This window comes from Cucurbita pepo, chromosome LG01, assembly GCF_002806865.2.
Source record: "Cucurbita pepo subsp. pepo cultivar mu-cu-16 chromosome LG01, ASM280686v2, whole genome shotgun sequence".
Lineage (NCBI taxonomy): Eukaryota > Viridiplantae > Streptophyta > Magnoliopsida > Cucurbitales > Cucurbitaceae > Cucurbita > Cucurbita pepo.
The window spans coordinates 20,137,403-20,159,658 of record NC_036638.1 but is presented as its reverse complement, the minus strand read 5'-3'; the positions used below and the strand labels follow the sequence as shown (position 1 = coordinate 20,159,658).

The window sequence follows — 22,256 nt, the reverse complement described above, 5'->3', positions numbered from 1 at the left end:
TTCTGATCGTATAAGATGACAAACCCATGCCAAGAAATATGACAGGTGTTGATGTGCACCACCGGCAGAAAGTTTCTTTTTATAAAAGACTGATCCTCCAAGACATTTCCAACCATAAGATTTTAGATTTCTTCTCTTCAACAGAATAATTGGCAACGATAGGAGACTTATATTCAATAATCATTCCATACGTATATCATGAGTGGACTTCAATTCATACCACTTTTAACTGATCAAATAAGTGACAAAGAATTACACTTTTCCCCGTAACAAAAATCTCAGTTTCTGTAATTCTGTTCCTTCAAGTTCGTAATTTGGCAGATATAGCAGCTTATTTCACCGGATTCTATAAGATAGTGGAACGTTCAACTCCCCTCTTGAATATGATCGAATATCGATCAGAGAAACTGAGAGACATGGTAAGAGTTCAATTATGGCCATACAAGGTCAGCTAAGAGAACATTTTCTACAAGCTCTTGAACGCATGCAAAGTCTAATGACAAGTGCTACATTACAAACACTTGCAGGAAATAGCAAGAAAACAATTACCTGATGAAGATGTACACACAAATAATCAAAATCACAGTAGAAACAAGAAATCAGAAAGACGAGTTGGTATGGCATCTTACTATATCATATAACAGTAACTGTACAAACCAGTAAGCCAAAATATTATCATGAAAGAGATACTTGACTACAATTATGTCTTCTTTAGCATGGTGGTCACAGGTCATCAACACGTTCCAGTCACAGATGAATTAAATTGAAGAGAGAGACTACTTGTCCAACATTTAGTTGGACCTTGAGTGGAAGAGTTAAGTTTTAAGCAATAAAAGAATTTGTAAAATTTAAGCTCCATAATCGTCCAACACCTAACCAAAACCAAAATTTCAGAAGTCTGTTTATTCCATGAGCAAAAACCAAAGTGAGAAAGAAAACGCCACATGACAGAGCTAATATTACAAAGGGAGACAAACAAGAAATATCCAGACCCAATTCTTCTATTAGAAGGAACTCCGTGGAGGGATAGCTAATATGCGAAGAAGAACAAATATGAACAAGAGATCCCTGTAACCAAAAAAATACCCTTGAAGTCGCAATTACTAGTAGAAGTGTTTTCTCTCTCTCTCTCTCTCTCTCCGTGGAGGGGAGAAGATGATTCTTATACAAGACACATGTTAAACTATACTTTATCACATGCTCCCTCCTTTTCTTTTGCTATCCCCCCACTCAAAATGCGTTTCCAATTGAAAAATTCATTAGAGAAGAAGATTAATTCATAATAAACATGAGCATACCTGAATAATTTGCTAAATTAGAATCTCTCTTTCCACAAATTTGAATCTTTGCTAATATCCAACACAATACAGTGTCAGTGATTTTCACAACCTGGAAAAACTGCAGCCAGTCCCCTAAATTTCGTGTACAAATTTTAATCAGGCAACCTAATTACAACTGATATAGCTCATTGGAGTTCTCAATTGAGTTCTTCAGAATCTTCTCGGCCTTTCTTTTCTTGTCATCCTTCTTATCGTCCCCTACAAACCAGGATGAAGAGTTCTTAACACCATTGTTTAGCGCCTTCAATTCTATCATGCTACTTACAGGCTTCTTTCCAGTCCCAATCTTAAACTGTACAGTGGATCGCCTGTTCAGAGAGAACTTTTCCTCAGAATCGTGCAAACTGTTCTTCATTGATTCAATAGCTGGAGCAAAAGTCTCCAGCACTGAGACATGGGTATCCACAAGACAGTTCTCCCTGGCAGGGACAGGATATTGTGTACTTGAATTGTTCAAGATCCTATCTGGAAGAACGACAGAAGAAACTTCCTTCTCACCAAATTGCAGGGGGGGAGCAAGAAATGGGTTACTTTCTTGTGTTTGTTTGGTCATAGCTGCATTTCTAGGGCCTTCTCTCCGGGATCCTTCCAATCCATTGCAAAACAACCACTGCTGCAGATTCCATAACGATTTTTCTGCGCTCTTACATTGTTTTTCTGGTTCAGTTTTAATTTTTTGAGGCTCCACTACTTTTTCCTCCACAGTGGGGGACGCAATGTATGTTTCGGGATCAGGAAGTGCAGGCAACCAAGAAGGTATATGCTTTCCAGGAGTTTCTTCCCCAATTTGCAAAAAGGTAGGCCTCAGCTTTCGCTCTTTGACAACTGGAAATTTGGGAACTGCGTATGCAAATGGTATTTCTTCCGCTTGAGCAACATAACGAGCAATCTCTTTAACTGTGCTGGAACTTGCGAGACAATGTTCAATATCCAAAGCACCTGCAAATCCTTGGATTGACCCCAAATCTTCCAGTGCTTGAATTATATCGAACACATTACACTCCGTTCTGCCAGCAAAATTAGCACAGAAGTTTGCAGTCTTTCCTATATTCTGAACATACCGAACCGCAATGTCAGCCAGTGTTTCAAGGGCAGACTGCTGAAAGGTTTGAAACCCCTCACTCTCACATATTTGAGCTACAGCAATCTTGGCAAGCGCCTGTGGGAAGTCTTCACCGCCCAAATTCTTTCTCGTCTTTGGTCGTTCATGCACTTTTCCACTCTCCCCACCTCCATCGTTCATATTCAAACATTCATATCATATTATCTGCCGCAAGGATAACAACCAAAAACACCACTCTGCACAATTACCCAAAACTCCACGTCATTCACCGATAAATTAATTTCCCTCCTTGAAATTCGCTCATAAGGAGAAAGATAAAAAAAAATCAAACTAAGAACAAGAAATCCCCCACATACTTCACTAGCTCTCGTAAATCAGACTTAAACGACAATCTAAAAATAGAAAATCATACGCAGACGGAGAGAAAATACAAATTTGAGTAAATCAAAGCATTACAGAAGTACAAACAAAAGCAATCCGAAGCTCAAAAGTTTCGCATCTGAGAAAACCCTAATCCATCTGACATGGAACTAAGAACAAAATTCGTTCAGAAAAACCCACAACTCAAACAAACTAAAAGGATCTTCAGCTCATGTACCATTAATTGCAAGGGCTCCCGGATAGATTTGAGATTGAATTAACAATGACTTGCCAAGTCTTAAATCTGGAAAAAGAATGCGATCAAGTACCCAATTGAACACGAACGAAGCCCTAGATCGCAGAAATGGAGGCTAGAATTACAGAATTGGCTGATTAAATTATGTACAGTAGGATTGCGGAACTCAGTGGGTAGAAATCTAAAACCCAAGCAAAACCCTGAGATCCAGAGAACGTCGAGAGAGATAGGAGGGAAGAAAGTTGGAACTTTAAGAGAACCGGGTAAGCAGTTAAATAGGCAACAAATGGGGCTGGAGATTATAAATTGTTTTTTTTTTTATGTACCCACTCATCACTTGACACCTGTCCCTATTTTTTTTTTAAAAAAAAACATTGAAAATTTCACAAATTAATTAAATTTAATCATTGAATTATTGCCATTTATTAATAATATTTAGACAAATTAGATGTTGAAATTCATTCTACTTTTTCAACGAGTTTCTATCTTCCATAACTAAAATTAATTTCTTTTTTATATGTTGAAATTCTTTATTGTTTGTGTGTTTTTTCTTATTTTAATAATGATGATATAATTTTATAAATGGCTTCAGTTGAGAAATGTAATATATACTTAATAAAAAATAATTTATGAGATTTGATCACCAAAAATATAAATTAAATTGTTTTAAATTAAAGTTTCTTCACTAATTTTGAGACATAATTATTGATTAAATTGTATCGATCTTGTTAAGCAAATGTTCAATGACTATATCTATAACAGTTCGAGACCATTGCTAATAGATATTATCCGTTTTGATCTACTACATATCGTCGTCAGTCTCACGATTTTAAAACGCGTCTACTAGAAAGAAATTTTCATACCCTTTGAGGACCTGTTTCGTTCTCCTATCCAATCGATGTGGAATCTCATAACCCACCCTCTGAGGACCTAGTGTTCTCGCTGACACACCGCTCGATGTCTAGCTCTGATACCATTATAAGAAATGAGTCTATTAGGGAGAGGTTTTCACACCTTTATAAGAAATGTTTCGTTCTCTTCCCCAACCTATGTGGGATTTCAAAATCCACCCCCCTTGGGGACTCACACTCCTCAATGTCTGGCTATGATGCCATTTGTAACTGTCCGAGACCGTCGCTAGTAGATATTGTCTGCTTTAGTCCATTATGTATCACCGTTAATCTCACAATTTTAAAATGCGTCTATGAGGGAGAGGTTTCCACGCTCTTATAAGGAACGTTTCGTCTCTTATAAGGAACGTTTCGTTCCCCTCCTCAGTCAATGTGAGATCTCACAATCCATCCCCCTTGGGGACCCACGCCGCTTGATGTCTGGCTTTAATACCATTTGTAACAACCCGAGACCACCGCTAGTAGATATTGTCCGCTTTGGCCCATTACGTATCATCGTTAAAGTCTCACAATTTTAAAACGCATCTATTAGAATGAGGTTTTTACACCCTTATAAGGAATGTTTCGTTCCCCTCTCCAACCGGTGTGGAATCTCACTTTCACAGGATGAGCGTTTTGATCGTTTTGATGAACAAGTTACTGTAGTCGTGTTGATCAAAGCTAGAAAAACACCATCGCAAAGATTTCACTATTCGAATGCAGCTTCAGATGAAGAACTTGAAAACAAAACAAACAAAAAGTTTATTACAGTGATAACTGATTCCCCTTTGTAGGATCAGTCCATGTTCTTCCCATTTGAGAGAACTAATTAGCTATAGTGTAAAGTTAGCATCTCCTGCTGAAGCTTCTCTGAGCTGAATAGGACGAGATGTGAGTAGAACAAGTAGTAGATTTGTCGTCGTCGTCATCATCACCGACATCGACACCAAGAGAGGCAGGAAAACCAACCCGAACCGAAATTCATAGTCCGAGACGATGAGGTAGTTTCATTAGATACAGATTGATGGTCCAGCGATTGCAGCTTCGTCGATTTCGTTCCTGGCTGGTGTTGTTTTTGTTGTGTACATGAGTCTGTTGAGACGGATCTGTTTGATTTTGGCGTTGCACCTTCACCTCCCAATCTGATCAAACAAAAAGCACAGAATTCATAGCCACAATGTCTCAGTTTCAGCTTCAGATTTCAAGTATTATGTCTATGATGTAGGATTACTTACAGAGGGAACTGAAATGAACGAGAGCTGTTCATGCTGTCGTTTGATTCGCTCGGGCGGCTTCGATGATCATCCACAGATATTATGACTTCTTTTCTACGATTTGTTACACTCTGAGTCGAGATGGCTGGAATTTGAGCTCCAGTTGATGCTGCCTGTTCAGGGAAGACATTCACCACGATTTCAGTTTTACTCTCCACTCTTGCTGGATCAATAAAAGGAGGCGAGGAGGATAGATTCTGGGGTGAATTAGTGTTATTCGTCAATTCTCCAGACTTGGTATAAAAATTGAACTGCTCCCTTGAGAAGCTGTTGTTTCCCACATGAATGCTGAACAATGATTCATTTGAAGCTGTGCTCCATTCCATAGGACTTGATGGTTTACTAGAGAAGATCGACAACGGTATTCGGTTTGGATCATGGTTCTCGAGCACCCCGGATAATCGAATCTGAGGAGAACCTCTTGATGAACTCTGGATTCTAGTAGACTCAGCATCTAGTTTTGGCTGAAGAGGAGAATCAATTTGGAAAATGCTGCTAACAGCAGAGTCTCGTGACAAATCCGAGGTACGGGAAGAATTGGAATGGCTACGTTCATGGATAAAACCATCTGGTTCATTATGGATCATCTCTAACTGCACCTTAGATAGCTCAAAGCTCTTTGAACAATCCATATCCTCCACAATGTATTAACCAAAATCCTGCCAAGTATTCCTTACTACAATGCTGCACAAACAGAGATATGAATGGAAGATTCGGTAGAAACATAACTAAATCAATCATAAGATCATCATTCTTCAGCTAATTCATTTTTTACCCTAAACCTAGAAATTCAGACATGAGATTTAACTTTCGACATTTTAATCCATTGAAACTTTTCAATTTCTTCAACTGAATCCATACAAATCAATTATATATTCATACTCATGACCTAGAACAGATGCAAATATATACAAATATAGAACAAACATCCACATTATTGCAAATCAAGCAATTAACCTGTCTAAACTACGAGTCCAAACACGAAAAACACAGAGGAAAATGAATGATCGTCGTGATCAACGAAACTCACAGATAATCTTCGAGACGGATCCAATTGTCGGCTACAATGAAGCACCCAGTCGCTTTAATCTAAAACGCCCCATTTTCTGAAACAAGACGAACAGACGAAACCTAGAAATGGCAAGGAGTTAACGAGACGAGGAGTTGAAGAACAGGGAAGGAGAGAGGAAAAACCAGTAGGGTTTTGGTAAAAGAAGGAGAGAGGGAAAAGAGATGGAGAAGAGAAGATTTCGGAATGGTGTCTGCTGCGATCGGTTTATGTATTAACTAATCCTTGCAGAAATGGCAGTTACTTCAACGCGCGAATGCAACGCCAGTGCAAAATTGAGCTGCCCTCGTCCCATCCAAAACTATTAGAGATGTTCATTTAACCTGATTATTTTTTAACCGAATCGGATGAAACAGTTTTTTTGGTTGGCTATACCATCCCGGATGGAATTATATTACTTGTCTCTATCTCTACCTTATCACATCCTACTTCGTATTATATATAACTTTTATATTTATAAATATAAATTTTATCTTCAAACTAAATATTTAAATTTTAAAACTTTTTAAATACTATTAATATAAATTATGTTTACCAGATGTTTACAATTAAATATACTTTTTCATATTTATAGTTGATAAATAATTTGTATTTGATCATTAATATATCTATTAGCGATAATTTTCAATTATTAATGATTTTATTGACGACTATTTATGTGTTTATTAATTATATATATTTATTAGTGAATTATTTGATAATTTAAAAAATAGTTTATACTAACTAGTTATTAATAATTTATTATTTTCACTAGTACATCATAACAATGATCAATCGATTGATATATTCTATATATTTTTTAAATTTTATTAATATGCTATATAATAAAATTAAGTTGGAGATGGGAACGAATCATTTTTTATAAAAGTGTGGAAATATCTTTTTAGTAGACACGTTTTAAAACTGTGAGGCTGATGACGATGTGTAACGGACCAAAGCGGATAATATTTGCTAGGAGTGAACTTACGCTGTTACAGATGGTATCAGAGTTAGACACCGGGCGGTGTACTAGTAAGGACGTTGCGCCTTTAAAGGAGATGAATTGTGAGATCTCAAATTGATTGGAGAGGGGAACCAAACAGGTGTGAAAATCTCTTCTTGAAAGACATGTTTTAAAATCGTGAGACTAACAATGATATGTAATGGGTCAAAATGGATAATATATGCTAAATGATAGACACTCGTCACTAATAGATCTCAATCATTGAGTGGTTTATTGCTCGTAAATCTTTAAGTTGAAACGAGCAGTGAACTACAAGAAATAAATTAGTAATTTAATAAGATATTAATATAAAACAATAAAAAAATTATTAAAAAAGTATAAATTAATTTAAGATGATTCAAGTAGTCTAATAAAGTTAAATTTTGTAGACCGAATTATTGAAAATTGATCACAGAAAACAGTAGGGCCAAATTTGTAATTTTGTGAAAAAAAAGAAACAAACGAAAGGGCAAAAAGGACATTCACGCCATACCCGTCCTTTAAAAGACACGTGGAGATTCTTGGCGGTAATAAAAAACTGACAACTCGCTTTTTAACCATGCTATTTGACTTTTCTACCCCCCCATTCCCACGTTCGAAACCGAAAGTGACCATAACTCCCATTCCCTTTTTTTAACTATCCTTTTCTTTTTAGTTCTTTTTAAATTGATTTGTCTCCTCCTTAAAAATAAATAAATAAATAATTAATTAATTTCATAACATAAATTTAATATATATTTTTGAAAATAATATCTGAATTTAAGTTCGATTTTCTGTAATATTTTTATTAAAATTTAAGCTCTTTAGTATATTTAAAAATATTATTAAAATTGAGAAATTTCAGATAAAAAAATGAAATTTAAATTTATTTCTCTATATATATTTTTAATTTTATAGGACATATTATGATTTTTTTGCCTTTTATTCTCTCTTTTCTCCCTACTTTTTTCTCTACTTTTCTTTATAATATTCTTTTCTGTTTTAAAAAGTTGCATTGCCACAACAGAAACCAAATTAGGCTTGAAATAATAAAAAAAAAATTGTTGTTTTTATCAATATTCATTTAATTTGTATTTAAAATAAATTTATTTTGGCAATATTGTGGTAATTTGATTATTATAAAAATAATTTGAATAAAACTCATGCAAATAATAATAATAAAAAAAATTAATTTCATCCCATCCAATAAAATTTNTAATGGGTCAAAATGGATAATATATGCTAAATGATAGACACTCGTCACTAATAGATCTCAATCATTGAGTGGTTTATTGCTCGTAAATCTTTAAGTTGAAACGAGCAGTGAACTACAAGAAATAAATTAGTAATTTAATAAGATATTAATATAAAACAATAAAAAAATTATTAAAAAAGTATAAATTAATTTAAGATGATTCAAGTAGTCTAATAAAGTTAAATTTTGTAGACCGAATTATTGAAAATTGATCACAGAAAACAGTAGGGCCAAATTTGTAATTTTGTGAAAAAAAAGAAACAAACGAAAGGGCAAAAAGGACATTCACGCCATACCCGTCCTTTAAAAGACACGTGGAGATTCTTGGCGGTAATAAAAAACTGACAACTCGCTTTTTAACCATGCTATTTGACTTTTCTACCCCCCCATTCCCACGTTCGAAACCGAAAGTGACCATAACTCCCATTCCCTTTTTTTAACTATCCTTTTCTTTTTAGTTCTTTTTAAATTGATTTGTCTCCTCCTTAAAAATAAATAAATAAATAATTAATTAATTTCATAACATAAATTTAATATATATTTTTGAAAATAATATCTGAATTTAAGTTCGATTTTCTGTAATATTTTTATTAAAATTTAAGCTCTTTAGTATATTTAAAAATATTATTAAAATTGAGAAATTTCAGATAAAAAAATGAAATTTAAATTTATTTCTCTATATATATTTTTAATTTTATAGGACATATTATGATTTTTTTGCCTTTTATTCTCTCTTTTCTCCCTACTTTTTTCTCTACTTTTCTTTATAATATTCTTTTCTGTTTTAAAAAGTTGCATTGCCACAACAGAAACCAAATTAGGCTTGAAATAATAAAAAAAAAATTGTTGTTTTTATCAATATTCATTTAATTTGTATTTAAAATAAATTTATTTTGGCAATATTGTGGTAATTTGATTATTATAAAAATAATTTGAATAAAACTCATGCAAATAATAATAATAAAAAAAATTAATTTCATCCCATCCAATAAAATTTATACAAATTATTAGTGCACATCTGTATAATTTTGAAATATTAAAAAAAAATATGTTGTATTTTTAAACAAAAAAAAAAGAAAAAAAAAGAAAAAAAGAAAAAGGTTGCTTGTGTTGACTTGATTGACCGTGATGTACAAATCATAAAAATCAACGGCTATGATCTAAGGCGAAACTTGAGCACGCCCTAAGCTGGTTCCGGGTGTCCGAGGCTAGATTCGAACCCGTAGCTACGCTTTCCACCCGAATTTACTGAAAACATAATGCTAATTAAGCATTATTTAATTCCTTATTTACTGTTTTCATCGCTTTATCTTCGGCTCTGATGTCTGAAGAGTCCAGTTTCTCACTCTTTCTGCACCACTTTTAAGCGAGATTTTTAGAGAGAGAGCGCGCGAATTTTCAGTGAGGAAAAGCTCAGAGATACAGAGAGGAATTGAAGAGAACGAGAGAGAGTTCGGGACATTTGAAACAGTTGTTGATTTCGAAGCTAGAAGAAGAATTGCAATTTCATCTCAAAGCGTGGAAAGAGAGAGAGGTGAGAAAGTACAGGGCCTTCAATTCTGCAATTACAACACTCATACAAGAACAACAATACTACAGCTTCCTGGTTCTCGAGAATTCATAATTCTGTTGCTCAGATCACACCTTCCAGCTTGCCACTGTGCTCCTTTGCTCCTTAACCTTGTGGGTTTTTGTTTAATTCTGATTTTTTTCCTCCTCGTCTTGTTTCCTACTTCGNTATAAATTAATTTAAGATGATTCAAGTAGTCTAATAAAGTTAAATTTTGTAGACCGAATTATTGAAAATTGATCACAGAAAACAGTAGGGCCAAATTTGTAATTTTGTGAAAAAAAAGAAACAAACGAAAGGGCAAAAAGGACATTCACGCCATACCCGTCCTTTAAAAGACACGTGGAGATTCTTGGCGGTAATAAAAAACTGACAACTCGCTTTTTAACCATGCTATTTGACTTTTCTACCCCCCCATTCCCACGTTCGAAACCGAAAGTGACCATAACTCCCATTCCCTTTTTTTAACTATCCTTTTCTTTTTAGTTCTTTTTAAATTGATTTGTCTCCTCCTTAAAAATAAATAAATAAATAATTAATTAATTTCATAACATAAATTTAATATATATTTTTGAAAATAATATCTGAATTTAAGTTCGATTTTCTGTAATATTTTTATTAAAATTTAAGCTCTTTAGTATATTTAAAAATATTATTAAAATTGAGAAATTTCAGATAAAAAAATGAAATTTAAATTTATTTCTCTATATATATTTTTAATTTTATAGGACATATTATGATTTTTTTGCCTTTTATTCTCTCTTTTCTCCCTACTTTTTTCTCTACTTTTCTTTATAATATTCTTTTCTGTTTTAAAAAGTTGCATTGCCACAACAGAAACCAAATTAGGCTTGAAATAATAAAAAAAAAATTGTTGTTTTTATCAATATTCATTTAATTTGTATTTAAAATAAATTTATTTTGGCAATATTGTGGTAATTTGATTATTATAAAAATAATTTGAATAAAACTCATGCAAATAATAATAATAAAAAAAATTAATTTCATCCCATCCAATAAAATTTATACAAATTATTAGTGCACATCTGTATAATTTTGAAATATTAAAAAAAAATATGTTGTATTTTTAAACAAAAAAAAAAGAAAAAAAAAGAAAAAAAGAAAAAGGTTGCTTGTGTTGACTTGATTGACCGTGATGTACAAATCATAAAAATCAACGGCTATGATCTAAGGCGAAACTTGAGCACGCCCTAAGCTGGTTCCGGGTGTCCGAGGCTAGATTCGAACCCGTAGCTACGCTTTCCACCCGAATTTACTGAAAACATAATGCTAATTAAGCATTATTTAATTCCTTATTTACTGTTTTCATCGCTTTATCTTCGGCTCTGATGTCTGAAGAGTCCAGTTTCTCACTCTTTCTGCACCACTTTTAAGCGAGATTTTTAGAGAGAGAGCGCGCGAATTTTCAGTGAGGAAAAGCTCAGAGATACAGAGAGGAATTGAAGAGAACGAGAGAGAGTTCGGGACATTTGAAACAGTTGTTGATTTCGAAGCTAGAAGAAGAATTGCAATTTCATCTCAAAGCGTGGAAAGAGAGAGAGGTGAGAAAGTACAGGGCCTTCAATTCTGCAATTACAACACTCATACAAGAACAACAATACTACAGCTTCCTGGTTCTCGAGAATTCATAATTCTGTTGCTCAGATCACACCTTCCAGCTTGCCACTGTGCTCCTTTGCTCCTTAACCTTGTGGGTTTTTGTTTAATTCTGATTTTTTTCCTCCTCGTCTTGTTTCCTACTTCGTTGCTAATTGTGAACAGTATGTGGTTCCTCTTTGAAATCAGCAAACGAATAGTTCTTCTTAGTTGGCGGCTTTTGATTCTGTTGACTTATTGGGGGTTTAGGATGTTCGTTAGGAGAGATACGTAGCGATTTTAGGGTTCTGAGCTTAATTTCCCCGTCTTTGTTTCAAAACAATTTGGATTTGTCTGGTTAATTTATAGTTCATCGGAATTCTTGGCAATTCGTGTTTTGTTCTCTCTGCAAGTGGTCTTCTTCATGTTAGCTTATTTTTATTTTTTGGTTAAAACTATGGAGTTCTGTTAACTTTGTGCTGTTCATATGCAATTTTCACTACGTGGTTGCTTGTCCTATCTCATTTTGGATTTTCTGCGACTTGAAATGGTTCAGGACGCTGCTCAAATGGAATTTAACCTTCCATCATGTCTGGGTCAAGTTTCTTACATGTATGATTATTTTATTGTAATCTTATAATGAATTTTTCTCTACTTGTTTGGTGTTAGGACTGCGATGCATTTGGTGGCTGGTAGCTTTATGCATTCATGGTTATGAAGTAGAAGGCAGTAACAGGACTCTGGATAATAAAAATTAGATAGCACCGGCTTGAATGGCGATCTGTTTATGTTTATTTGAGATCATTATGTTAGAAAACCGCATGTGATCATCCAAGTTTCGATGCGAAAAAACTGTAACATTACTCTACAAGGTATACCAATGTTTTCTACCTTGATCTTGATAGTTCAAAAATTGCATAAATCTTTCTTGTCGTTGCTCCTTCGCGATCCATTATAGATGCCAGGTGACATTAGCATATTTGAAACAACCATATGTGGTTGCTTTGACCACAAAAGGTTTTGATTTGCAGATTCTGTGGGAGGATACCAGAGAAAAGATTTCGCTGTTTCGTTAGGCAGAAACTTTGCACCACTGGCTTCAAGACCTGGTTTTTGCAGTGATACCTTGGAAAGCCAACCACCGGATGCAAATGGCTATATGTTTGGAGGGCAAAATTTTCAAACAGAGCACTCCCAGCAAGCATTCTTGGGTGAAAATACTGTCTATGATCCACATTTCTTGATGCTGAGAGGCTTATCTGTTCTAAAATCACATCAAGAATATGCACCAGTAGACAGTCCAACCCTGACTACTAATTCTGAGAGATCTGAAATTACTGAAGTGTCAACTGACTTCAACTTTCTTGGAGGATCGCAACAGCTTGTGAGGGGTCAACAACAGCTAGATACTTCACAACTCCAACCAATGCAACAGTCTACATATAGTGACATGCAGTTACTGCAGCAGCAAATGATGTTCAAGCAGATGCAAGATATTCATAGACAGCAGCAACTTCAGCAATTTGATGATGCAAGGCAGCAGGGTTCTCAAAATCAGATCTCTGCTTTTGCTAGACAGTCTACAGGGGGTCAATATCCGTCCTATATTAATGGAACATCTGTCTCTGATTCATCGGAAATGCTCATGAATAGGGCACATCTAGGTGCATCTTCTGCAGCGCAAGGAGTATATAACCAACTAATGTTTTCTCAGGAGAAAGGTCCATCCTTCCATTCAACATTGTTGGTTCCGCAGCAGCTTGATGAATCTAATCATAGAACTCCTATTTCCAGTGGACGGGGTCGCATGGGTCCATATTCTCAGCTCCAGGGAATAGATCATGATCCTTGTAATTTGATGAATAAGGCTCCTGGTCATTGCATGATGCCTACTATACAGCCTGTAGCCTTCAGTGACTCCTCTATTAGTAATATAAATACTGTTTCTGCAGAACATTTTCCCTTGACCCAAATGGGTAGATCCAAACAAGGCTTTCAAGCGAAAAGTCTATTTGACCAAACTCCAGTTCAAGGTTTGGATGCTGGAATGAGATCAGGTAACATCCAGCTAAAGAATTCTTTGCAAACAAATGGATCGTTTCCTGAATTTCAAGAGGGGCACGATGGAGCTGGTTGGCTTGGCGCCACACAGCAAAAAGTCACCCAACTGGATGTATCTCAGTATTTTGTTCCCCTGGATCCGATTGAACAAAATTTCTTATATAATATGGATCATAATATGTGGGACAGTTCTTTGGGAAAATGTACAAATGTCAATAATGAAAGTTTTGAAACTAACCTAGTACAGTCGGATTGTTCAAATGCATTTCCTTCTATTCAGAGTGGGAGCTGGAGTGCTCTCATGCAATCAGCTGTAGCGGAGGCTTCTAGTAGTGATACTGGGATACAGGAGGAATGGAGTGGATTGACTTTTCAGAATACAGAACTGTCAACTGAAAATCAGCATTCGAACATAGTGGATAGTAAAAAGGAGCAATCGGCTTGGTACGAGAACAGCATGCACAGTGCATCTTCTTTAAGTTCAAGGCCATATGCAAACTTCAATGATTCTGGTATGAGTTCTAGTTTTCCTGGATTTCAGCAATCAGTCAACCAACCCTCTCTTGAGCATACAGAGCATCGTTGTCCGGAAGACTCTCATGAACTAAATCAGCATCCTTCTGAAAGCACTGATGAATGGCTAGATATTAAGAGTGCACAAAAACGACTTGGTGACCGATCTCAACATGTTCAACCTCTTGAGCACTTAAACAATAGCTTTGCAAGTCAGATTTATGAGCAGGCTGAATATGACAGACCTCCTCAGCAGATAACAACTTCTCATGATAATATTAATCAACCACATGGAAATGCACAAGGTAGGATTATTCATTACTAGTGTTTTATTGAAATATAATTACATCGATTAATTATTGTTCATGTGATTGTTTTGCAGGTCGAGTCGACGAAGTTGCACAAAACCAAAGGGACTATAATGATTTTAGGCACCTTGAAAATATGAAGCTTGTTAACATTTCTATGAACAAGGATGAAAATGACATCATGAGAAAAAAGAAAAGTCAGATAAGTGATGATGCTATTGTTCTACAAAAGTCTTTTGATAAAGCAGGTGGCTCGTTTATTGAGAAATTTCAGCTGAAAGATAACTCTCGAGACCAGTACATCTTGAACGAATTAAGTTCTCGAGGGCAGGGACATTTTCAACAGTCATATCTTTTTGATGCTTCTTTGAACGCTATGAACTTGAAGAAGGTGATTTTTTAGTCCAATGAGTATTTCAATTATTTTAGATGTAATCTTCCAAATGTTGCATGTAATTATTTATCTTCTCAGGAGCACTTAACTGGTTTTAAGAGGAATTTAAAATCGTCAGATGGTACTCCTAGGGGCAATCTGGATACATCTACCAACTTCTGCCAATCAACCGGTTCAAATGGCCAAAATTTATACAACCAAACATGGTAGTCACATCTTCATTATTGTTATTGATAAACTTCTCTCGTAGAATCGTTCGATTATATATTTGGTCTCATTAACTTTTTATCCATGAACTTCTGCAGTGAAAATGTGCATGGGCATCTTCAAAATGTTGACCAGTCTAAGGAAAATAGTGCCACCCCCCATTATAGTTCCGTTGGCTCTAGTCCCTTATCTATGATGGCCGATGGAGTATTTCCAAATCCGTCTGTTTCTCAGCATCACAATCAGTTCACATCTCAAGCTTTTCCTGGGAGATTGCTTCATCCATCGCAACAGCTATCATATTCCAATCAAATCTCTTCATCTCAAGGGTTACCTCAATTTTCAAGCAATCTGGATCCAAGACCAGTAAATTCTGGTTATGTACAGAAAAATCAGACTCCGTTAGCTCCCTCATCTTTTATTCAGTCTATGCATCCGTCAAATGAGTCATTGCAAAATGTGCATTGGGATGAGAAGCCACATTGTTTGGAAGAGGCAGAAGCTGCTACTTCATTATTCCTGCCGGCTCATTATGTAACAGATGAAAATCAAGGGAAATTTGCCTCTGGTGCACCTGCAGCAAGTTTGTCTGCACAGGCTTCATTGCCAGGTACTGCTTCGAGATATCCACAATTTGGCCGGTCTTCCTCTCAAGATACATCTGGACACACCAACAGCAATATGAGTGGAAAACAGTATCCAATTTTTGAGGCCCATCCTATCTCTCAGCCTCTATCTATGTCAAGAATAGGCCAACAGGGTGGATTGTTGGCAAGGCAGCAAAATCTTTGGCTAAATAACACAAGTCAGCAAAACAATGCATCGGCAGAAGCTAATAAGTTTGGTTCATTAAACAATACTCTTGAGGGTACTTCATTGACTCCACTGGGATTCAACAATCAAACTTCCCAAAAATTGGGACTCCAATTATTGGAATCTGACATGATTCCTACAAATTCACTGGATTATGGCTTTAAGGATGAGATACCAGAGCAGAGAACTAAATCTGATGAGTATAGGCAGATGACTTTACTGGCAGATGGGTTGGCAAGGAAGAATAATAATACAAATGCTTTCCCGTCTGGCTTATTACCGGTTCATCCACATCAGCAAGATTTTAATAGAGTGCAAATTGAGGAAAACATTGGATTAACCACCTCTGAAAGAGATCCTCTATTCGACAACTTTTCAAAATTGCCTCACGTTGTTGGTCAACAATACTCGCTAGAAAAAGTTAAACTGATGAAGAATGTGGAGACTCAGCCAAAGGGAGTTCAAGTTGCTCAGCTGGTAACTACAATGTCAAAAGAAAATTCAACTAGAGAAGACCCAAAGCATGGACAAGGTTTTACATCGGAGAAAAACTACATGCTGTCTGAAAATAGAAAAATGCTAAACTTGTTGGCTGGAGGAGCAAGAGAAGATTATAAAGTGAAGCCTTTGTCTGAGAATCCACCAAATACATGTTCAAGAGGTTTTACTTCAGATGGCCAAAGTGACCCTGCGAATGAATTTGATAGAAAAAATATGGAAGGTAATAATGAAGAAAATTCTCAGATCAATCCTCTGCCAGTATCTTCCTGGTTTAAGTTCAGAAATGGGCAGATGCCTTCAATGTACAACGAATTGCTCGCAAAGCATCCTGGTGGGCACTTCTCTCTCTTGAACCCTTCGGAAAATCTAATGAAACAGTCATCCCTGGATGGAATAGATTCTACAGATGTTAATCAGAGTGGTAGGGTTTGGTCAACTGCTGCTACAACCATGGTGGCATCTGACCTGACAGGCCCGTATGGACTGCCATCTACTCTCACTGATAAAACTGCGGCCATTGTGAGTAAAAAGCGTAAACTTGACTCCTCTGAGCTTCAACCATGTCATTTAGAAGTCCAAGGTTCTCGGAGGATTTTGAATAGCAGGTATTTAACTGTCATTGTAAAGAGCGTATTTCTTTAATAAAAAAAATCTTAACTTCGAGTTAAAATGATATCCTCTTTTTACAGTTAACCTTTATTTTACTTTATACCATGTGCTCGTGATACTGTTGTTAACGTTTAGAATGTGTTGTTTGCAGTGTGGCAGAACAAGAATGGGCGCAAGCCACAAACCGGCTGACAGAAAAGGTACTCCCATGATAAAAAAACTTTGTTTTAAATTTTTAAATGTGAAGTTGCTAACCTATTGTTTTCTGCATTAAATTTCAGTTGGTAAATGAAGTTGAGATGGTTGAAGATGGACACGTGATGTTTCGATCAAAGAGAAGGCTTATCATGACAAAACAGCTGTTGCAGCAGTTAGTTTATCCTGCACCATCATTCATCCTTTCAGCGGATGCCTCTTCTTTCTATGATAGTACGATATACTTTGTCTTAAGATCATCATTAGGGGATACGTGCAGCCTGATGAGTGGTCAAAGAAATGATCGGTGCGTCTCTCTTGATAACAGAAATGTGTATGAGTCCTTTCCATACTTGTTGCTAGCAGCCGTTTGAGTTTTGATTTTTTTTCCATGTGTTGTGACAGTAGAGGGACATCAAGTAATTTTTTTGCATTGGTTTAAGAAACATTTTCTCTGCTCTTATTTTTATTTAGAAACAGAGTATAATCTTATTCCTTTTCACTTTATTGCTTTCGATAAATCAGCTCAAAGTATGTAAATTACATGGAAGATTTAATTTGTTTCGGTGCAGCATTTGTAACATTTTTCTGTGTGTAACTTTCAGAACGTCCGAAGAACATGAAACCGTAAAATGTACTGATGATAAGTACATAGTGGAGGCTGTGGAAAGTTTCTGCGCTAGAGCTGGGAAACTGGAAAATGACTTGCAAAGGTATGCAAACTTGATTTGCTTTACAGAAATGTTTTAAAATGTACTTTTACTTATATTTCTAGATTCATCATAACAATCATACTCACGAATTACTACCCCTCCTCCCCCCCGAAAAAAAAAAAAAAGCAGAAAAAGGGAAAATTTTCAAAAAAAATTCTAATAATTGCTCGAAGACTAGAAAGATGCAGTTTACAACCTCCTAAACATTAGTTTTAGTATCTGAGTTATGCCACTTGGTGTGCAGATTGGAAAGGACAGCCTCCATTGTGGACTTAATGGTTGAATGTCAAGATTTGGAGCGATTTTCTGTCATTAATCGTTTTGCGAAGTTTCACATACGTCAAGCAGAACTCTCTGGAAATGTATCATCAAATGGATTAGTTACATTGGCACCAAAATCATGCCCCCAAAGATATGTAACTGCACACCCCATTCCCAGTCATCTTCCGGAGGGTGTACAATGCCTTTCCCTGTAGCAATAGTTAATTGGACCCTCACAGCTAATTCCCTAGTCACATCTACATACAAACCATATCCTGCCCGTTCTTTTTGTCTATGATCTCTGCATTGACATGATGCGGCACCGTAGAAGAAACAGGATACAAGAATAGATTCATATGGTGGAAGCTTTTGATAATTGAGGCCATCCATTCTTTTTCAAATCTAGGCCAAACCGTTGTTTATTTTGGTAAAGTACATAGTGTTATCATGTATCATGTAAATTTTCATGAATTTCCCAGGGGGAACAAGTTATTCTGAAGTGAACTCTTCAGAGAGGATGATGTTGGGTATGGTTATCGTATATCGCGTTTCCGATACGTAAATTAGAGAAACTAGCCTGCCAATTTATTGCTCTGTGTATTACTAGTCTTGTTTTTTTTGCAGTTTTTCTTCTACTGTATCACTTTTTCAGGTTTATTTTTAAGAAACAGTTGAGGAAATCAGCATGGTTGAAGTTGGCATCCTGAAGACCAAGCGAATAAAACAGTGAAAAAGGTAAAAGTTCTGGTTTTAAAATCTAAAGTTCCCAACAAATGCGTATTTTTGCCTTTTAATTTCTTTCTTTTCCATTGGTCACGTGTAAGCTTGTTCATTGATTGGGAAACACAGACATTGACTGTTTCCTAAGTGCCAAAAGAGAACACATTTATGAAGTAATATAGGACAAGAAGATATTCTTCTTGCATTCCTAATACATTATGATTTTTAAAGTTTCCTTTTTGTCGGAAGATTCTGTGGTTTGGTTGGTTGGCTGAAAGCAGGTATAGCTTGTTTTGTCAATGTCAGTATCTGATTCAACTCATGATTGGGAAGATGATGTGAGAGAAAGCTGAGATCATATCATTTTCAAAGACATTCTGAATAATAGTGGGATTCATGAAACAAATCCAAAACCAAGTCTTTTTCTTTGCATTATATTATAATAAATGTTCCAGCTTTGTGGGGTCTATTTGATTGTACGAGGATAAAGTTAGTGGATGGGTTTCCTTCAATGTTCTTTTCTTTCATGTTCAAGATTCCTTTGGACTAATTGTCCTGATTCTCTGGAGTTGGACCAGTTTTTCTTCAGTCACTGTAATGCAAACTGTTCTTATCTGCCACCATTTGATCCGACTTTGCTGCTTGATGATGCTGGCCTTCAGTGACTTTCTGATACTTTTTTTCACCTCTTAAGATTTCTTTGTTTTTTGAAAGGTTATTGACCCAAACGTAAAAATGATATACAATATTTTGGTGAAAATTTCTTATAAGAACGTAGAAACTCTTCTTAGCATACGTGTTTTAAAATCGTGAGGTTGATGATGATACGTAACGGGTTAGGATGGACAATATTTGCTAGCAAGGACGCTGACCCTAAAGGAGAGGATTTTGAGATCCCGTCGGTTAAAGAGAGGAACGAAACAAACTTATAAGGGTGTGGAGATCCCAAGTGGGTGGGTAGTGGGATCTCACAATGGTTGGAGAGGGGAACGAAGCAGTGTGGAAACCTCTCCCTAAAAATTGTGAGGTTGATGTCAATACATAATGGACCAAAAAGAATAATATCTACTCGTGGTGGGTTTGGGCTGTTACTAATGTATTATTTATCTTATTATTGATAATTATTTTACAAAATCATGTGTTTTAAGCCCTCATGCAAGCATGACAAATAAATTTCATACAATTTCTTCACAGGAACCACAAAAAAGAGTGAGCAAATTCAACACATGGGATATAGAAATAATTGATCTCCACCGAATATATGATATTGTCTACTTTGAATATGACCTCTCATGTCTGTTCTTTTGATTTTTAAAAAATGTCTTATATCATTGGAGATAATATACTTTACTTAATTGACTAATGTGGGACTCAAGAGAGCGTATACTATATACTATATTGAAATAATTGAGATGTCAAACTATAATTTTAAAATTATACGAAAACTAACCATTGCCATGTCATGATTTTTATTACATAAAAATATAATATAATTTTATATAATAATAAATAACAAAATTTACTAAAATCATAGATAGTTGAGTCAAAATTAGAAATAAAAATTAAAAACTTTAAAATTGAGAGTAAACTGAATTAAAAAATAAAAAATAAAAAATAAAATGAAAAACCAGAAATCTAACAGGCCGAGCCCAAATGAAGCATCAACTAATATAAAAGGTTGCGGAAGCCCTAATCCTAAAGTTCTCCTCTTTCGCGCCATCATCTGCACTTGCTCAAGCATGGCGACGGCGAAGACTGTGAAGGACGTCTCTCCCCACGAATTCGTGAAAGCCTATGCGGCACATCTTAAGAGATCTGGAAAGGTATTGATTTTTCATCTCTACTTCACCTCTGTCGATTTGGTGGCTTACAGAAGTCGATTGTGGATTGAAGAGAGCATTTTAGGATGTAGATTTTGATCATGGAGTGAAGGCTAGGTTCGTTTCGGTGTAATTGCTCAGTTTCAGCTTTTGCGGGCTAGTTTCGAGGTTTTAGGGTTTTAGTTGATCTTTATTTGTATGTGTTAGAGCCTTTTTGTGCTTCTGATTTATGCGAGTAGCTTTTTTTTATATGTTTGGTGAAGATTCCGTTGTTACTAGTTTAGGTAGTTGTGAAACACGCACGCTTTGAATATGTTGTTCTGGTTATTTGTATTTTGTTCTTACACGCCCTCGAGTACTTTTGAGATCTAATTAATTTTGTGACATGTTCTACGTCTAAACAATTTCGTAACACGAGATTTTGAACTTTTTGGAATCTCCCTAGTTTTGTTAGAAAATTTTAATTCCAATCCTCTAAATAGTTGACATTCTTTCCCTGATGTGTTATCACTTTGTTGTACATAAAGTATTTCTTGTTCGAAATAATTCGACTAGGATTTGTTTTTAACTTGCTATTCAATCATTGCCAAGCAGGTTGAACTTCCTCCATGGACTGATATAGTTAAAACTGCAAGATTCAAAGAGCTTGCTCCTTATGATCCTGATTGGTATTATGTGAGAGCTGGTCAGTCCCCCCCTTCTCGTCCATTTGTATTCCATATATTCACTTGCAATAAAACCTACCAATATGAATTGCTGCTATCATGTATGTAACATCTTCCCTCACTGTCTCATGATTACTTTTTCAAACTTCTTTAGCCTCCATGGCTAGGAAAATCTATCTGAGGGGAGGTCTCGGTGTGGGGGCTTTTAAGAGGATTTATGGTGGAAGCAAGAGGAATGGAAGTCGCCCTCCACACTTCTGTGAGAGCAGTGGTGCTATTGCCCGTCACATTTTACAACAGTTGCAGGAAATGAATATTGTTGATGTCGATCCCAAGGGGTGAGTGCAAAATTCTATTGGGTTTTGCCCCTTACATCTGATATTCCAAATTCAATGTCAATCGAACATATTTGATGTAGTTTTCTCTCCGTATGTGTTTACAGTGGCAGGAGAATCACATCAAGCGGCCGACGGGATCTTGACCAAGTTGCTGGCCGGATTGTTGTTGCCCCTTGATTGGTGAATAGAGATTTGTGCGTTTGCTGATGAGATACCACCATGAAAATTTTGGAGTAAGCTGTTGAAAGATATTCAGATGAAGATAAGTTTAGTCTTGTTTTCATGGGTTTTGGATGGTTTAAACTTTATTTTCATTTACTTGGTCATGATTTGTGGGTTTTTTTAGGATGAAATATGTTTTTCAATATTGTCAACAGTAGCCTTGATATGCTTAGCATCAGACCTTTGTAGTAATTTTTGAGATATCATATCTTAAGAGTTTGTCCACTTGAATCTTCTCCATTGTTCGTAATTATATCGTTTGAATATGCTCATTTTAATCGG

General features: G+C 35.7%; 4 protein-coding genes across 7 annotated transcripts; 2 read left to right on the top strand and 2 right to left on the bottom strand.

The window, feature by feature from the left end:
* Nucleotides 1-1,259: 1,259 nt before the first annotated feature.
* On the bottom strand, nt 1,260-3,277 carry LOC111798992 (transcription initiation factor TFIID subunit 8-like). Its single transcript, XM_023682368.1, has 2 exons — nt 3,002-3,277; nt 1,260-2,639 (listed from the first exon to the last, which is right to left on the bottom strand). The coding sequence occupies exon 2, from the start codon at nt 2,581-2,583 to the stop codon at nt 1,450-1,452; it is 1,134 nt and encodes a 377-aa protein (XP_023538136.1). The 5' UTR covers nt 2,584-2,639; nt 3,002-3,277; the 3' UTR covers nt 1,260-1,449.
* A 1,335-nt stretch (nt 3,278-4,612) lies between these two features.
* LOC111809101 lies at nt 4,613-6,475 on the bottom strand. 2 transcript variants are annotated; one of them, XM_023695451.1, is made up of 3 exons: nt 6,214-6,475; nt 5,145-5,867; nt 4,613-5,051 (listed from the first exon to the last, which is right to left on the bottom strand). In XM_023695451.1, the coding sequence occupies exons 2-3, from the start codon at nt 5,813-5,815 to the stop codon at nt 4,841-4,843; spliced, it is 882 nt and encodes a 293-aa protein (XP_023551219.1). In that variant the 5' UTR covers nt 5,816-5,867; nt 6,214-6,475; the 3' UTR covers nt 4,613-4,840. The 2 variants fall into 2 exon arrangements, with proteins under 2 accessions (XP_023551219.1, XP_023551228.1); XM_023695460.1 differs by having other exon boundaries at nt 5,145-6,475.
* A 3,299-nt stretch (nt 6,476-9,774) lies between these two features.
* Nucleotides 9,775-18,832, top strand: LOC111792311. Of its 3 annotated transcripts, none has more exons than XM_023673697.1 (10): nt 9,775-10,151; nt 12,304-12,506; nt 12,666-14,513; nt 14,591-14,907; nt 14,989-15,116; nt 15,216-17,036; nt 17,192-17,240; nt 17,322-17,569; nt 17,841-17,948; nt 18,193-18,832. In XM_023673697.1, exons 2-10 carry the CDS (start codon nt 12,476-12,478, stop codon nt 18,422-18,424), a joined length of 4,782 nt encoding a protein of 1,593 aa, XP_023529465.1. In that variant the 5' UTR covers nt 9,775-10,151; nt 12,304-12,475; the 3' UTR covers nt 18,425-18,832. The 3 variants fall into 3 exon arrangements, with proteins under 3 accessions (XP_023529465.1, XP_023529474.1, XP_023529456.1); XM_023673706.1 differs by lacking the exon at nt 9,775-10,151 and adding an exon at nt 11,373-11,749 and having other exon boundaries at nt 17,322-17,542; XM_023673688.1 differs by lacking the exon at nt 9,775-10,151 and adding an exon at nt 11,373-11,749.
* A 1,784-nt stretch (nt 18,833-20,616) lies between these two features.
* Nucleotides 20,617-22,208, top strand: LOC111777717 (40S ribosomal protein S19-3-like). Its single transcript, XM_023657440.1, has 4 exons — nt 20,617-20,752; nt 21,344-21,434; nt 21,569-21,752; nt 21,857-22,208. The coding sequence occupies exons 1-4, from the start codon at nt 20,669-20,671 to the stop codon at nt 21,927-21,929; spliced, it is 432 nt and encodes a 143-aa protein (XP_023513208.1). The 5' UTR covers nt 20,617-20,668; the 3' UTR covers nt 21,930-22,208.
* Nucleotides 22,209-22,256: the final 48 nt, after the last annotated feature.